Source organism: Hemicordylus capensis, chromosome 2 (genome assembly GCF_027244095.1).
Source record: "Hemicordylus capensis ecotype Gifberg chromosome 2, rHemCap1.1.pri, whole genome shotgun sequence".
Classification (NCBI taxonomy): Eukaryota; Metazoa; Chordata; class Lepidosauria; order Squamata; family Cordylidae; genus Hemicordylus; species Hemicordylus capensis.
In genome coordinates this window covers 161788428-161806202 of record NC_069658.1, presented here as the reverse complement: position 1 = coordinate 161806202, position 17775 = coordinate 161788428, and the positions used below count along the sequence as shown (strand labels likewise).

Here is a 17775-nt window from a genome sequence, read left to right as displayed (position 1 = left end):
TGATATTATGATCCAACTGGCCTCTTTTAAAACTCTGATAAAGTATTACAGAAATCAGCCTTTTTGCTCATCTCCCCTCCTTTCGGTTGATGCTTTTTTCCAGTGGCATACACCTATGTTCTAGCAGTGTTCTCCTATCATGTTATAATCATATTGCACATCATATGATGATGGTGATTACATGGAGTCATCAATGCACATGGAGCTTGACAGCATAAGTGAAAAATGGTCTCTGCAGCAGGGACTAATCTGGTGTTTGAGAATGAGGAGAGAGAGCATGAGGGAGCTGTGCTGGGGCTGGATAGGGACAGTTGCACTCCCACTGCTAAATATAAGAGCAGACAGCACTTTAAAAGCCACCTCTTCGCTCAGCAAGTGGGAATTGTGGCTTCCTTGACTAACACATATTAGAGAGTTTAGGCATCTGAAATACTGAGACTTCGTCTTTGTGATGAGACTTTTGTGATGAGACTATTGAGACTTTCGTCTTCGTGATGCACACATTGGCCATGGTTAGCCTAAAAATTAATATTGGAAAACTGCACTTACCTTTTATTCTTTAATGGATTCCAATATACAATATAGTCATTCTGTTGATTGTTTTTTCATGTTTCTTACAGGTTGATAGGTTGTAATCCTGTACAATCCTGTCATTTGTAGTTTGCTTGGTTATTCTAGAAATTTGTAGATTTATTTAAAATATTTTTAAAATACAGTTTAAAAAAAACAAAACACCACCCAGATTTTGCTTTTATAGGATACAGTTATTCCCTGAATGAGCTGAATTACTGTTATTACTTTTATTTATGTACTGCTTTCCAACAAAAATAAATAAATCTCAAAGCGCTTTGCATAGAAAAGAAGAAGATGGTTCCCTGTCCTCAAAGGGCTCACAGTCTAAAAAGAAACACAAAGTAGTCACCAGCAACAGTCACTTGAAGGCATGCTGTTCTGGGTTGTATAGGGCCAGTTGCTCTCTCCCTGCTTAAAATAAAGAGAATCACCACTTTGAAAAGTGCCTCTATGCCCAGTAAGCCAATCATGTATTTGACATAGGGACATCACAGCAGTTTCCACAGAATTCTACAAGATTGCTAATAAAAATTATTCAGCTTCTGATAAAAAGCAGTATTTATCATCTGTCTGCAATACTGCTGTTGTGCTACTTCCATTCATTTCAGTGGGGTTTGCGAAGACGAATAAACATCCTAGCAATTTGTGTCTTTGATTTTTCATTCTTGTTTTTTTTAAAAAAGTATCTATCTATCTATCTATCTATCTATCTATCTCAAATAATCCTGCTTTAAAATCTGCTTGCATCAACACTCATGCCTTAAAATTAGTCTTGGCTGATACTGGTGAGATAAAGCATCCTGCTACCTTAAGTGGCACAGCCGGGAAATGCTTGACTACCAAGCTGAAGGTTGCTGGTTTGAATCCCTGGTGATATGTTTCCCGGATTAAACACCTATATCGGGCAGCAGCAATATAGGAAGATGCTGAAAGGCACAATCTCATACTGCGTGGGAGATGATACTTTGGTTCTTTCTACCAAAGAAAACCACAGGGCTCGGTGGGTGCCAGGAGTCAAAATCGACTTGACAGCACACTTTACTTTACTTTACTTTACCCACTGGAAAAGCTTGGGTGGCCATTCTTGGCTCTATTCTATTCACATTTATTGGAGCCCCTCATACAGTAGTTCTCCTGACAAAAGAGCCAAGGTAGCTTTTTTTAAAAAAATCACTGCTGTGGGACTGTCACCATCTCCCTCCCTTGTCAGGGCGCGGAAAGCACCCTGCCTAGCAAAGAGAGAGGTCTCTGTTGCACAGACAGGAAACCTGCTGCTTGCTATTAAGCATACGATCCTCCAAGAACTCTGCTTGCTTATCTGACATGAATGGGGGATACTTTGGGGAAGTACTCTGAGGCTCAGAGCCTGAGCCTCTGGAAGCTGTGAGTAGTTGGAAAAACGTGTTTGAGGTAACACAAACTCCTCTACAAACCTCAGGACTGAAAAGAGCTTCAAAGAGGAAATCACTTCTATCACCAAAGTCTGAAGCTAGTAATTTAATAGGGAAACTCTACACCTCCTAGTGGGCTGGTGTTACTTCCCTGTGTATTGATCCCCCTAACCGCTCCCTCCCTTTGTGTTCATTGCAAAAGTGTACTAGGATATTGAAAGCAGAAACTTCTGGTGTATGGTTTGGATGAAATTGAAAAGGGGGGTGTGGGGAATGTGGCAAGTTTGCCCACGTCAACTTTTGCTGGAAAAGTCACGTCAAGCCTATAAACACTGCAAGATGCGAAGCAGCCAAATGCAAAGTCAGAAGAATATCCTGCTGTGTTTTTCCTGCTTTTTCCATCTGGGCCTGGAGGAGGAGGAGAAGGAGAAGGAGAGGGTAGTACAAGCAAGAGCAGCAAGATCCATCTTGGAAAGATCAAGTGAATGCACAAAGCAGCCAAATCCATGCCTCAATGTAAAAACATCAATTTCCCTGTCTAAAAATAAGTAAAATTAAACTTAAAGCAACATTCTTTTCCTCAGAACATTATCTTTTGTACATTAGCAACTCGATTGATTCCATTGGTGCCTTTGGATGAAAGGACCAGATTTCCCACTGGTGAGCATATGAAGCTGCATTCATATATTCAGAGGTGGTCGACTTCTCAGTTTCCAATGCTGGCAATATATGGCGAGAGGGCTGTTGTCTTGTTTTTTGATTTTACAGTATCTCCACAACTGCTATCGCACAGCATCAGTTCCCAGTGTTGTGGAATAAATGGCGAGAGGGCTGTTGCCTTCATGCAACCAGAGGTTGGACACTGTTTGGAACAGGATGCTTAGTCTGATCCAGAGAGCTCTTCTTACGGGGCCTTGTGCAGAGTCAGTCCATTAGTCCATCTAGCTCGGGCCTGACAGTGGCTCTCCAGACTGTCAGGCACAGGTCTGTCTTCATCTTGCGATCTGTTTTGAACGGGAGGTGCCAGAGACTGAATCTGGGACCTTCTGTAGGCAAAGCATGTGATCCCCTCCTGAACTTGTCAAGGCAAAAATGCTGTGCAGGCAATTCCCCGCCCAAGCCCATAGGGGGCCCTGCCAGAGGGATTGCTGCTTTGAGTGGGAAGGAAGCATGTATGGCCAGGCTTTGTTGCCACAGAGTTCCCAATGACTGACAAGTAGAGTTCTGATGAAAGAGGAAACTGGAGGTCCCTTCAACTCTGGTTTCCGAAGTCACACGTCCGAACTTGGCAAACCAGAAGTAAATGGTGAAAAGGGACCTGCAGTTCCCCTTGCCAAACTCCACTCTGTGTCTTTGGTACAGAGCTAACAAAACCTAACTCTGGTTTTGCGGTGCCAGTGCTATATTCGAATGCTGGCACCACCGTGTTGGCCCAATGTGACCAGAGTTGAGGGAGGAAGCCAGGGGTGTAGCTAGGGGAGAGGGGGCCCATGTTCACCCCTCTCTCTGGTGGCCCCTCGGAGTGAGGGAGATAATGAAGAAAATAGGGAGGGGTGAAGGTGGGGGGCCCTCAGGAGCTTGGGGGCCTGGGTTCTTTGAACCCATTTGCTCAATTATAGCTACACCCCTGGAGGAAGCTCCTCCCTCACTCTGGCCTGATTGGCTGTGGGGGCTGTCCTTCTATCAATGGATATATTTATATATATCTATGTAAACTGCTTTGAGAACTATGGTTGAAGAGCAGTATATAAATATTTGTTGTTGTAGTAGCAGTAGCCTGCACAGCTAGCTCCCCCACCTCTCTGCAGTCTCACTGACTGCAGAAAGGCCCCTCTCCCCAACGTCTGAATGCAGATGGGAGAGCTGGTGTGTAGGGGTGTGCATGGAACCGGCTGGCCCGGTCTGGTTCGAGTCTGAACTGGAACTGAACTAGACTGGGATAGTTCTTTCCGGCACCCCCTAGAACCCCCCCAATTCAGTCGGGGGAGGAGTTTGTGAGGTTTTAATTTTTTTTATTTAAACTTACCCCCTCCGGGGGAGTTGTCCGAAGAGGCGGGTGGGGTGTCTGCAGAGGATCCCCCTCCCCTTGGGTCATGCCAGGCCATGCAGAGGCCTATTGCACAGGCATCGCAGCCTCCAAAATGGCCACGGCACCAAGGGGAAAGGCCGAAGAGTGACCAAAGAGTGACCAAAGAGCAGCCGAATTTATTTATTTTTATACACAGACACACACACACACACACACACACACACACACACACCCCACATGCGAACTGCCAGGGGTGGGGTTCGGTCTGGGGTCAGATCGAACAGGGGGTGGTTGGGTTCAACCCCGAACAGTCAAACCAAACCGGTTTGACGTCGAACTGAACCGGTTTGATGGCGAACCTGTTTGCACATCCCTACTGGGGGACTGGAGTGGAACCCGCAGTTCCATACTATGTCTGAACCCTGCCATAGAGAATTTTTTGCAAGATAGACGAGAGTTACTAATTTTCCCTAGTCATACTCATGATGCATACATTTCAGGGGAGCCAACCCTGAACGTAGTTGAAGAGTGGAAAGGCCAGGAATGTTGGAGTGTACGCACACTCTGCCTTGAGGTATTAGTCAGCTGTTCCTCGAAGAAGGCATTTGCAGAATATCTCCTTTTATACTGTTCTCTCTCTGGTCACCACCTTGGGTCTTTTGCACTGATATTTCACTTTATGGCCTTCTCTGGCAGCCACTGTTTTCACAGGCTCGCGATCTTGTGACCAGTGCCTGCCCTCAGAAGATTCTGTCTTCTTAGGAACATGCTGTTCTGCCAACCATCCTGTTTATCAGGGAACTGCCTCTCGACTGAGCACTTTGGGTGACAGCAAGCTGTACTTTTCCTTCTCTGGGCTTCTGTCTTCAGGCTGTTCTACATGCTTGACATCTCTCCTGGTCACACCAGACTCTATGGCCTCCATCTTCAACCTTATTTTGGCACAAAATTCCATTCACTCTTTCCACACATGCATTCTCTACATTCTAGTGGGGACATTAGTACAATTTGCTTTAGTGATAACAATTCAAGCAGTATATAGACAAATTACAGCAATGGGTTTCCCCTACAGCCAGGCTGGTTCACAACCAACTATGGTTCTCTCAATTGTGGGAGTACATTTGGGAAATTTAAGGAAACACCATATACTGCTCGATTATGCCCTTGTGGCACAGGTACCATTGAAACAACTGTGTATGTTTTGCTCGACTGTTCATTTGAAAACAATATCCGAAATAGTTTTATCTCACCTTTTAAAGTAAATTATCCCGGCCATACTGATATGTTTTATCTGCAGCACCCTTTGTCTGAATATGATTATTTCGTTTCTCTAAATGTGGCTAGATTTTGCTTTATAGCTTGTAAAATACGCAAAGAGAGGCTTACTTTGATGTAGGCTCTTACTGTCTGCTGCAAACTGTATGATGATTGTTTATCTGATCAGTGACTGTAATAATGAAGGATAGCTATCTATCGATTGTGGGAGTATTCCAGGTTTGTACTACCACAGAGGAAAATGGGGACTAAGTGCAGGTGAAGAGAAGTAAATGAGGAAGAAATGGAGTCACTGGGCAAAAGCAGTCCAAGGGTGCAAGAAGAAACAGACAATGGCCGACACAATGTGCAGTGTGATGGAGCCATAACATTGTACCCTGGATCTTCTGTGGACTTCAAAGGCAGCCCTGATGCTGTTAAGCATAGGCAGCAGAACAAGTAGTGCTTCTACAATTTCCCCCATTTGTGACAATAGGGAGAACTGCAGAAGCACTGTTTGTGCTATCTCCCATTCTTAACAGCGTTGGGGCTGCCTCTGGAGTTTGCAGTAGTCCAGGGCACAGTATTACAGCTCTGTAAAACTGCACATCATGTCACCTAGTAGTAGTAGTAGTAGTAGTAGTAGTAGTAGTAGGCACCGAAGTTAAAAAAAAAATTAAACTGCATACAAGCTACACTCTGCTTTTGGGCTACTCATAAATAAAATAAATATAGGGCAGCATGCAAATGCGTTAATCATGACTGAGCATCACTGAAAACAATGAAACAAAATCCATTAATTTCCGTGGGACTTGGTAATGACTAACTTAGAGGCTATTCTCATGCACACCCAAACCCAGACTAGGAAAGCCCAGCCTGGGCTAGGCTGCATGTGAGAACGCTGGGATTCACAGGCTCCAAGCCCAGTGCACAGGCTCCAAGCCCAGGATGAGTTGCTTGGAGGCAACTCCTAGGACGTTTTGAGGGAAAGTACCTCTGCTCGATCTTTAGTGATTCCCTTCCCCATTCCTTGGCAACCCATCCTACTATTCCATCCCACAACCTTCTGGAGGGCCCCCTCTACTTTCAGGAGAATTTGGAAACCAAGTCCTTTGAGTAACAGTTGAAGAAACTGAGTATTTTGAAGGAACTGAATGCCTCTGAGTACCAGTTGCAGGGGAGTAACAGCAGGAGAGAGGGCATGACCTCAACTCCTGCCTGTAGGCTTCCAGTGGCATCTGGTGGACCACTGTGTGAAACAGGATGCTGGACTAGATGGGCCTGACCCAGCAGAGCTGTTCTTATGTTCTTAACTGAGAGCAGTTGAAGAAACTTGGAGAATGGAAAGATGAGGGGAGATATGATAGTTGTCTTCATATATCTGAAGGACTGTCGCATAAAAGATGGAGTAGACACTCTCCATTGCAGGGCTAGAAAGGACAAGGAAGGTGATTTAGGGCTAGACATTAGGAAGTATTTCCTAATGGTACACGGGCCGTTCAGCAGTGGAACAACCTGCCTCATGCAGTGGAAGGATCTCCTTCACTAAAGGTTTAGCCATCCATTAAGGATGCTATAGCAATTTCCCACACTGGGCAGGGGATTGTACTAGAAGATTTGAACATTCCTCCCCACTCTAAAATCCTATTATTCCATAGCCTATTCTACTATTTATTTTAATAAATAGTAATATAATAATATTATATTCATCCCAGCACTTTGACACAGGTAGGTGATGGTGGTTAACATCTGCCCTCGACACACACACACACACACACACACACACACACACACACACACACACACACACCTTTCTAATCAAAATCTTCCCACTAAAGTTCCTGTTCGTCCCATGAGGGAAGCTGTTATTTGCATCCATATGTTCTCCCCCACCTCCAGAGCCAATTGCTGCTTTGAGAAGGAGAAATTTCTGTCAGGAAAACTGCATGGTGGTGCTGGGAGGGACTGTTAACGCCTCTTCTCGGTCCCTAGAGAATGGCCCTAATTTAGACTGGGATTGTCTCTAGCTCACTTCCCCCCTTAAATAGACCCTTATTTATTTTTGTAGCAGCAAATAAATACAACAGCTCAGCTTGCTGATACCTTACAGACAAAAACCCCCAAAGTTCTTTTAAAACAATTCTCCCAAAAGTGAAATGAGATTCTGTAACAAGGATATCTGGGGATTTAGTTAAAGGAGACTTAGTAGTTTATAGATCATATTTAAGACGTCTGTGCTTTGAATAATGTGTAGAAAGGCAGGGCAAAAATATAACAACTACAGCAGGTTTAAAAAAAACACAAACCCCTAGTACTTTATATTTCCAATTCTGAGTGATGAATAGTGTGGTTCATATAGCTCTATATGTACAGATGTACATATATAGTATGTACGTATAGCTCTATGCTTTCCAGAATATTGTTTCTGAGTTGAAAATTTTTTGGAATCTGAAGGGTTTTGCCTCCTAAAACCTGAATTTAAGGTCTAAGGGCTCACTAACTTTAAGGAATAAGCTCTTTCTTCAGTTATGAATAAGGCAAAATAAATAAAACTAGCTGGCCCAGGTGCAGAGCATCTGCACCTCAAGTTCTCCCTTGTTCTCAGCCCCCTTCCCTCATTCTCAGCCCTACCCCTCCTTTTCCCTCTTGCCCCCTCCAATGTTTTCTCTCTCTGGCCAGCTGCCTTCCAGCCATTTTCTTCCGCCCACCAGCCACTGCTGCTTTCTCCCCCCCCCGCCCGCCACCACCACTTTCACTTTCTCTTCCCGCCCGCCCACCTGCTGGTCTGTCTGTTGGCCTTAAGTTCTCCACCACTGTCACTTTCCTCTCCCCCTTCCCTCGTTTGCGAACTCTTGTGAGAGCTGCCATGCATGGGATTAGCGATGGGTACATCTAACACACACACACACACACACACACACACACACACACACACACACACAGATATAGATTGGCAACTTATTTAAGTTCTTTATTATTTTAATAATTATTACTTATTTTTATATTGTTTTAGTATAACTGAAGTAAAATACTACAATTTCTGTCTGGAAAATATTTCTCTCCCCAGTTCATAGTGAAGAATGTTTGAATTGATGTGACCTTTATAAAGCAAAAATACAAATGTATTTGTTCTTTATTATACCATCAACATTTTCCATGGGAAGCAGTTAGCAATAGCAAAGTAAAGCATTTTATAATTTTTGTGTTATGATTGACATATTGTTTCATGACTATTTTAAAGAGACAAAGCATTACTACAAATTTGCATTTAGCTAGCAGTGGCTGACATCCCAACCAACTGAGTATGCCTGCTTTGCAGGAGCATGATGGAAACCCTTGAGCAACTCCCCCCACCCCGACGCCCGTGTGCACGCAGCTGTACCGGATTCTTTAGAGTCTGGAGCACTCCCTGCATTCCAAAATGGGTTCTGAAAGATTAGAAACACATCACCAACCCTGTTCCTTCTGGAGCATGTTCTGGACTGTGAGGGCTCTCTGGAGCAATAGCACGTGTGCAATGGAAAAGGGGGAGTTGCATGAGGGCTCGTATTCCATTGCAGATCCTTGAAGTCAGTTAATACAATTGTGGCCCTTGTTTTACCCAATGTGTTTGTCTTGCCCCTTCATCCATGTTCTGGCAACAAACGGCAAACTGCTCCTGGAATTTCTCAGTTAAGAGAAATTGAAAGCCACATCCCTCATCATTTGTATGACAGTTGAACTCACGGGCCAAACTACATGTTACTTTAAGCCCATCATTAGGAGACAAGAAATACAGATTGAGTCTCTTCACATGGCCAATGCAATGTCAGACAAAGAAATGGAGATTCTGGCAGCACGTGCCTGCTCCAAGGAGCCTGTTATGTGAACTCAGGATTTATTTATTTTTTTGCACTCTCCAATTGACAACACATCAGCCTGACATGGAGCCAAGATTGACAAGCCCACTTCAGCTCCTAGATTACAGCTCTCGGCTCCATGTCGGGTTGGCATGTTGCCAAGTGGAGATTGCCGAAACCCCCCCGAGTTTGCATGATATGCTCTCTAGAAGTGTGCGCCACCACAATCTCTGTTTTTTTGTCTGACATGGTGTTGATCATGTGAAAAGTCCATATCCTTTTCATAAAAAGCCACCGGGGGTAGGGGGTACAAATCAAAACTGTGGCTGCAGGAAGAGGAGGCTAAATATTGCCCCATCAAAAATCTCCCCCAAAGTGACTATTGCAGGAAATAGCTGCTTTGGAGGGGAGTGGGTTTTGGTGGGGAAATGATACAGGGGGGAAGTATTACTGCCCTTTCCCCTTGGGTGTTGCAGTCCTGATCACTATTGATCCCACAATTTCTGCTTTTAGTGGGGGTTGGGGGTGGGAGGGAGGAAAGAGACACTTATGGTTTCAAGCTTGTCTCCTAAGGATGGGTTGAACAAAACATGTAGTTAGCCCTATGTGTCTGATGGAATCTTTCTTCAAGAATAGCCTCTAATGAAGCTGTTACAGCTGGGGGGAGAGAGAGAGAGAGAGAGAGAGAGAGAGTGGTGTGATGGCAGCTGGCCCCCTTTGTGTGTTTTTCACTGTGCAGGGTTTGAAGAAGGAAGTATCTCCTGTGGGATTTGATTGATATGGTTTTGGCAGCTGTAAATTGCTCACAGCATGCTGCAAGGTCTCTCCTATGAGATATTTTCAGTTCCATTGAAATCTCATGGTGGAAAAAAAAATGAAACCGTGTAGGAGAACAGAGCAGATGTGTCTTTCAGCTGGCTCGTGCCTGCATTTTTGCATTGCAAACTTGTATAAAAGATGGCTTGAAGAGTTGTGTTGGGGATGAACATTTAATGTGTGTGCAGCAAGAGGAGGAGAAGTAAGCTCACTGCAGAGTATAAATAAAAGCAGAACAAATGTTAAATTTTTTTCCAGCATTCATATTTAATGTTTGCATGTAAAGTTCTTGATAGTCTATGAGTGGCGTGTTTTTACAGATACACATCACATTTAACGAGAATGAACGGTTGATTGTTAGAGCTGCCTTTTTAAAAAAGCGAAGTATATTTTAAATTATATATATGTGTGTGTATGTGTGTGTGTGTGTGTGTGTGTGTATGCGCAGAGGACCCATGGTCTGAACTTATTAATGCATTGTTCTATGCACATTAGGGCAATAAGCTGCCTTTAAAAATGATCTGTAGGAATACTAAATTCTGTGGTGTCCCTTGTTGTGAAATGCAGTAGTGATTTATGTTGTAAGAGAACAATTTGTTATGGGGCAGCTAACAAAGTTGTTTATTTTTAATTTTACTCCTACTCCTACTCCATCAAGCAAGATGGAGGTGCTCATTGTAGGGGTTCAGAATTAGAGGGATGAGTTAGATCTTCCTGTGCTGGATGGGGTTACACTCCCCTGGAAGGAACAGGTACTCAGTTTGGGAGGTGCTCCTGGATCCCCTGGTATCTCAGGTGGAGGCTATGGCTAAGAGCGCTTTCCATCAAGTTCAGCTGATTTGACAGCTGCGTCCATTCCTTGAAAAGAACAACCTCAAAACAGTGGTACATCAGCTGGTAACCTCCAGGACTATTGCAGTTTGCTGTACGTGGGGCTGCCTTTGTACGTACAGTAGTTCGGAAACTTCAGTTAGCTCAAAATGTGGAACACAGACTGGTCTCTGAAGTGACTCAGAGAGACCATATTATGCCTGTTTTGAAAAAGTTGTACTGGCAGCCTATATGTTTCTGAGCAAAACACAAAGTGCTGGTTATTACCTTTAAAGCCCTGAATGGCTTAGGTCTGGGTTACCTTAGAGAGCGCCTTCTTCTGCACGATCCCTACAGCACGTTAAGGTCATCTGAGAAGTTCCGCCTCCAGTTACCACCATACATCTGGTGGCTACTCGGAGGCGGGCCTTCTCTGTAGCTGCCCTTGGGCTGTGGAACGAACTCCCGGCAGAAATCCATAGTTTGAGTTCATTGTTGGCCTTCAAGAGAGCCCTATCTGTTTGGCCTGGCCTTCCAGGGTTTTTAAACTGTTTTAAATGTTTTAATTGTTAATGGTTTTAAACTGTTTTAAAAATTGTTTTGTATTGATTGTTTTTAAAACGACCGATTTGTGGGTTTTGTTTTTGCTGCTGTGCACCAGCCCAGAGCCGTTTGGATGGGGCAGTATATAAATGCAATGAATGAATTGAATGAATGAATGAATGAATCTTTGCAATCATAGCTGCTAAGCCATGATTGCATGTTGTGCTCTAAACAGTGAAAGGAAAACTGTCAAGTATCCCTTTATTATTTTGGTGTGGAAGGGAAACTGATTATTTGGTGTGTGAAATATACCAAATATAGGTGTGTGAAATAAGGCTGGGTACAGATTCAGAGCAATTTCTTCCTTTAGCACAGGGTCCCTAGATTAACCTTGGGTCCCTATATGTTGTTGGACTACAACTCCCATCATCCCAGCCACAAAGGCCATGGCTGGGGATGATGGGACCCAAGGTTAAGAAACCCTGCTTTAGCCTCATGGTAGCTTCAATCTGCTTCCGCAGCTCGATAACCAGTTTGATAGATAGTTAATAAATAAATAAATAAATAAATAACCAGACACGAATAACCAGAATGAAGCAGTGAGCTTTGCTATGGTAGGAGGAAAGTCTTGTTTGTTCCCTTTAAACAAAATTTCTTAAAAACAATTTTATTTATTTTTTAACAGAATGGTTAATAGAAGCTAGGCATTTTATACCAGATTTTAAAAGTCAACTCCCAGAAGCACATGACACCAACACTGCAGGTGATCTGCTCATTTCCAAATTGCTACCAGGCTAATTTCAAGGCGCTAGTTCTTCTTTTTAGACAAACTCTTGTGAGCCTGGGCCTGAGGGAGCTGAGAGAACACCTGTTCACTGGGCACAGACTGCAGCCCAGTAATGAATCTCTGCTGTGGGTGAAGCCTCTTCCGGAGGCTAGATTGTCCTTGGCAATAGAGTGATCTGTGTTGCTATGGAAACCGTTACCCCTTTAAGTCTGCCGGCCTGGACCATTTAGATTGGCTACTACCATGACTTTTTCTTTTGAAGCAGGCTTTTAATGGTGTGCGATGGAATTTAGTTGGGTGTATGATATTCTTCCTGCTATGAAAACAATGCTGCCGATTTAGTTTGTATTTTTCTTTGGATGTTGTAGTGCGTGCATGTGTATACACATTGATATATACATCAGTATCAAAAGCAACTGAATGGCATGGCAAACAAGTTGGCTTCAGATCCCAGAAGGAATTCTTAATGCACTGATTCTTAGAATGGTTCTTTGGTTCCAGAACATGGCCTGAGGGCACATGATGCAGCTACTTTATGGAAGCAAAGCAGTTCTAGGTCTGGTCTGGTCAGTACCTGAATGGGAGGTCACCTGGGAACTGCATGTATGCCACCTTGAATTCCATGATGGAAGAAAGGAAGGATATAAATGGAATGAATGAATATGAATATGAATATGACAAATATTTATATTCCGCTTTTCAACAAAAGTTTCTAAAGCCTTATACATAGATATAAACAAATACATAAATTAATTAATAAATAAATTAATAAATAAAATAAAATAAATTATTATTTACATTTTATATCCCGCTCTTCCTCCAAGGAGCCCAGATAGGTGTACTACATACTTAAGTTTCTCCTCACAACAACCCTGTGAAGTAGGTTAGGCTGAGAGAGAAGTGACTGGCCCAGAGTCACCCAGCTAGTATCATGGCTGAATGGGGATTTGAACTCAGTTCTCCCCGGTCCTAGTTCAGCACTCTAACCACTACACCACGCTGGGTCTCGAATGGCTCCCTGTTCCCAAAGGGCTCACAATCTATAAAAGAAACATAAGATAGACACCGGCAACAGCCACTGGAGGGATGCCCTCCTGGAGATGGATAGGGCCAGTTGCTCTCTCCCTGCTCAATAAAGACAATGAGAGGCACTTTAAAGAGGTGCCTCTCATTCGAAGTGAAAAGCAAATTATACATCCTCAAATTAATCAATAAAGTAAAACAAGTCCTCGTCCAAAGGCTCATTGTCTCAGCAAAGATCCACTAATTCCCATTAGATATTTTTAAAGCAGAGGATAATGTTTTTTTAAGAAGGATTTAAAAAAAAATATTGTGGGTTATGTCAGTCTGTGCTGCTGTCATGTTTGCTTTTACTTCACAGTTGCGAAAGTGGGAATATATTGCTGTTTAACAGAAGTTCTAGACTAAGGGCATATTTGCACAAAAGACTTAGGCTGGTTTGCTGTGCTCCAGGGAACCCTGGGAATTGTAGTTCAGTGAGTAGGAATTAGGGGTCCAAGAGAATTCTTAGCATCCTCCCCAATTATAGAGAAGAGAGGAGGGTAAAGATTAATAAGAAAGGAAAGGTAATGCTTCAGAGCACTTCCCCACTGACTGCTGCAGTACCTTCCTCAGAAAGGATAATCCAGAACTTATAGTTTCTGGTTTTGTTTGGTTTCGTTACAATAAAGCTGCAGGCAAATCAGGAGCTGGTTTAGGACATATCCCAGCCTATAGGTGCAATCTCTTCTCTTTGCCCTGCAGTTGATGGCTAAGTTGTCAAGACGCAAGAAGCAGAAGGACCTGCAGGTGAATTCAAGGGCTGGTTGATACTAGTACAGATGCCAACTCACATGAGCAACCCTTCTGTTCTTCTGTCTCTTGTTCTCTTGTTCTTATTTTATTTTAGCTTTTTTTGTTGATTGATATGATTTGGGCAGCTGTAAATTGCTCACAGCATGCTGCAAATGAGTGCTTAAGTTCCACTGAAAAATCAGAAAAAGAAAAGGTAAGAAATAGTCAGTGGATAGAAATGTTTTAAATAAGTACCCTGATTAAGATTTCAGCCCCAGAAGAAAGGGGCTTTTGGCAAGGGAAAAAGCTCTGTGCATTACACCTGTTGTGAGCATGTTGTGGTGTACTCATTCCAACATATGTCAGCTGATGTCTATCAGGATGTCTATCAGCTGATGTCTATCAGGATAGGCGGGTGGGAATGACTCAGTGAACAACCTGTGGGGATTGTCTTCCATGCATGCAGTTCCCTCATGCCCAACATATCTATGTACTGGCAGTTTACCATCTATTTAAAACGTCAGGCAGGATCCAGAATAAGTTTGTCACGATTCACTCCCGTTGAAATTTGTGGGACGTGTTAGTCATGACTAACATAGTCTGGATCCTGCCCACTGTCAGCCATGGGTTTATGCATCTCTAGGGCCTAATAGTGTTAAAATACTTGGAAAAATCTCACCGTTCCATTATGTACCCCATTTTCAAGACAGGGTATAACTGTTTGTCCCCACTGACAGAAATAGTTGGTTAGAACTATTTTTCAGGAGAAGCACAACATGTTACCAGCAGTGTTCCTTCTAACAGGGATTCCCAGATGTTGTTAACTACAACTCCCATAATCCCCAGGCAAAGGCTATTGCAGCTGGGGATGCTGGGAGTTGTAGTCAACAACATCTGGGAATCCCTGTAACACTGGTTACCAGTAATGCTACCGGTCAACATGATAATGGGTTGATGTTCATCAGTAGGAACGGTGCTGGACTGCTTACATATCCTGCTCTTGTGATTCCAACATGTAAGAGGAATGCATAGAGATTGATCGAGTATTGTATATTATGGTTATACTGCTGCTATTAATGCTTGTTCTAATCTGTATTTAATATTGTTGTTTTAATCTGTATCTTATTCAATATTAACGATAACAAAGATTCTGGAATCCATGTGTCATCATTTCCTGATATAATATAAGGCTGGAATGTTTTGTGCTGTATTGGTATACTTGCTAATCAGATCCTCCGCTCATTTTCTGTCAGGGGGCCCCCCACCCCAGACTAGTGCAAACCACAGGCCAGCTGCCCACAATAACAATGCACTGCTAAAGTTATCACTTCTTGTTGTGGAAATCACTAGGGAAAGGGTCTAAATCTGAATAGAGTCTCTATAAACAGATGCTCTACTTTTTTATTTTAAATAGAAAATGAAAATTTTGGGCAGGGGTCTGAAATCTCTCTGAGAGGGGGCAGATTCCTGAAGCTCTCTCCCACCCACATACTCTGGACATGGCCTGGGCTTCCAGAAACCTATTGTGGAAGCAGAGCTTGTTATGAAAGTGATTCAGCATAAGAAGTTCCTTGGCCTGATGGGGCAGTTCAAGAGCTTGCTTCAGTTCAAAATACTGTGCTTTTTCTTTTGACCAACACTTTATATCCTGGGAGTGTCCACTGAAATAACAATTACTGTTCCAGTAATTTCCCCAAATGTCTGCTATCTTTTTCATTGCGCCTGTGGAGATCTTTGGAGCTAGAAAGCTACGTGGTTATTTTCTCAGGAAATATTGCAGTTCCAAAAGTTAGAATATAGGAAGAAATAGCACATTTGGAAAGTAAGCACTGCCAAAAACCAAAACCAAAAGGCATTATTCATTTTTTCTGATGACAATTATGCTTAAAAGGAAGAAAAGCCCTTTGTCTAAAAATATATAACTTTGCAAGAGCAGTATATGTGAGATAACATATATAATTAAACAGAACATGGTTTTCTCCATGTTTATTGCATTCTGTTCCTTTCATTTTCTTATTCATTCTCATAATACAAGAGATGCCATTGGTGTGCTCCGACCTCTTGCACCCTGAGTACATTCATTGCTATTTATATTTTATATTGTGGGCAATTCTATGCCGCAGCTTTAAAACTTGGCTGAAATACCAGATGTCATGCCAGAAACCAGATTGTCAATCACAATAGCAAACATAGAATAAAAGAGAGGCCATTGTACTAGTCCCCCCCAAATCCCAATACTGACTTTATATTCTTCCTTTGAGGAACTTAAGGAATGAAGAATTTGATCTACTGTGCTGCTTTCTTTTGCTCTTTCTTTCTTTAGATTCAGAGCAGAGCACGGGGTCAGACACAGAAGTGTTAGCTGAGAGGACATCCTGCTCCTTTGGTTCCCACTCTGACCTCACATCCAGCAGTTCCATCTCTCAGCCGCCTCCTACCTCATCCATGGAGGAGATCCAGGTGGAGTTGCAGTGTGCTGATCTCTGGAAAAGGTTCCATGATATAGGCACAGAAATGATCATCACTAAAGCAGGCAGGTAAGATGGATGTCTCCCCTAAACACAACTGGTCATGTCATAATACAGTCCTTGGATTGTCACAACTTAGGAATCTAAGGAGAGTTATCAGGAATCACTTCCCTTGGACAAGGAATCATTCCTCTAATTCTTACGGTATTGGTACCCTTGCATCCATACCAGCCTAGAGGCTACTGATTGCCAGGCAGTGTAATTCAGAACAGACACCTAGAGGAAATCACCGTGCATTAAACTTGTCATATTTCATTTCTGATACTAGCTACAGCTGTATCAAAACAGCTGTTGCTATTTGGGTACATGTGTGGGTTTTTTAAAAAAGGGGCGATCTCCCCCCTCCGCCCGCCAATGATAATTATTTCAAACATTTGAGTAATTTTTTATTAGTATTGGCAGTTTATCCAGGCTAGCACGAGCTGTTTGAGACTGATTAAAAACCATTTCCAAAAACCATCAATGAAGTGCCAATATATATTTCAAAACCTTTTGAACACATGAAAGCTTACACAACTGTGGTACTTAAAAAAAAAAATACTGATTGCTGGTGTGCAGGCCTTCTCCATTACAATTGCCCCCATGTTCCTGGGCTGTCTGAGTGCTGGAATAATGGGTAGTAAGCATTTTGTGTATTATCCAAATTTGAAATGCACAAAATTTGGTATCAGGCTAAATTCATAAAAGTGCTTACCAATGTACATAAGAAACAGAAGTTGCTGCATTTGGGAATTGCACTCATGGTGTTGTTGGCAGATGTATGTAATTTTGCAGCATAGCTAACAGTGCACAGTGCTGATTAGCTAACAGCTGTGGTTCCTCCTCCCCCTCTCCGCAGTCATTTTACAATGGGGCTATTCACATGGCCGGGAGGATGGGCAGGCAGTGGGGAAGGCAGGGTTCAACCTACCTTCCTCCAAATGATCTCTTTTAGCCCCTACAGTGTGCAAGCCACATGCCCACCTTCTCCCACCAGTGCAGATCAACAGAAGTTGGGACTCATTATCCTTGCCTCTGAGTATCCCACAATTCACTGCACCCCTGGGATTCCCCAAGGGACAGGCGCTCTAGGCACCGATCTCTGTGTCAGCGGCTCTATACAAGCAGCTTGCACTGACACACAATCCCGGCAGCTGGGTTAAGGGCATGTTTGCACCCTTAACCTTGGCTAAGAGTCAGGCTTCGGTGCTGGGTTTCGCACAGCAGTGTTGCCAAGATCTGTGTGGATCCCAGCGGATCTCACGGGCAGCCAAGCCCAGGATTGGCTGCCTAAGGCCGGGCTTGGGTGCTCGTGAGAACAGTCTCAGTGTCTTACAAATGAATAGCATTTTTAGAAAGAAAAAAACAAGGTGCAGAATAAATGGAAAAATGTGTGCATGTACATGTGGCACTTAAAAAGGACAACACACAA

General features: G+C 43.1%; 1 protein-coding gene across 1 annotated transcript in view; it reads left to right on the top strand.

The window, feature by feature from the left end:
• The window catches only part of TBX15 (T-box transcription factor 15), a 143439-nt gene that overhangs the window by 43676 nt on the left and 81988 nt on the right, over window positions 1–17775 (top strand). The window contains exon 2 of the mRNA XM_053303610.1: window positions 16160–16373. Within this exon, the coding sequence (XP_053159585.1) occupies window positions 16160–16373 (214 nt within the window). The remainder of the gene's footprint in view (window positions 1–16159; window positions 16374–17775) is intronic.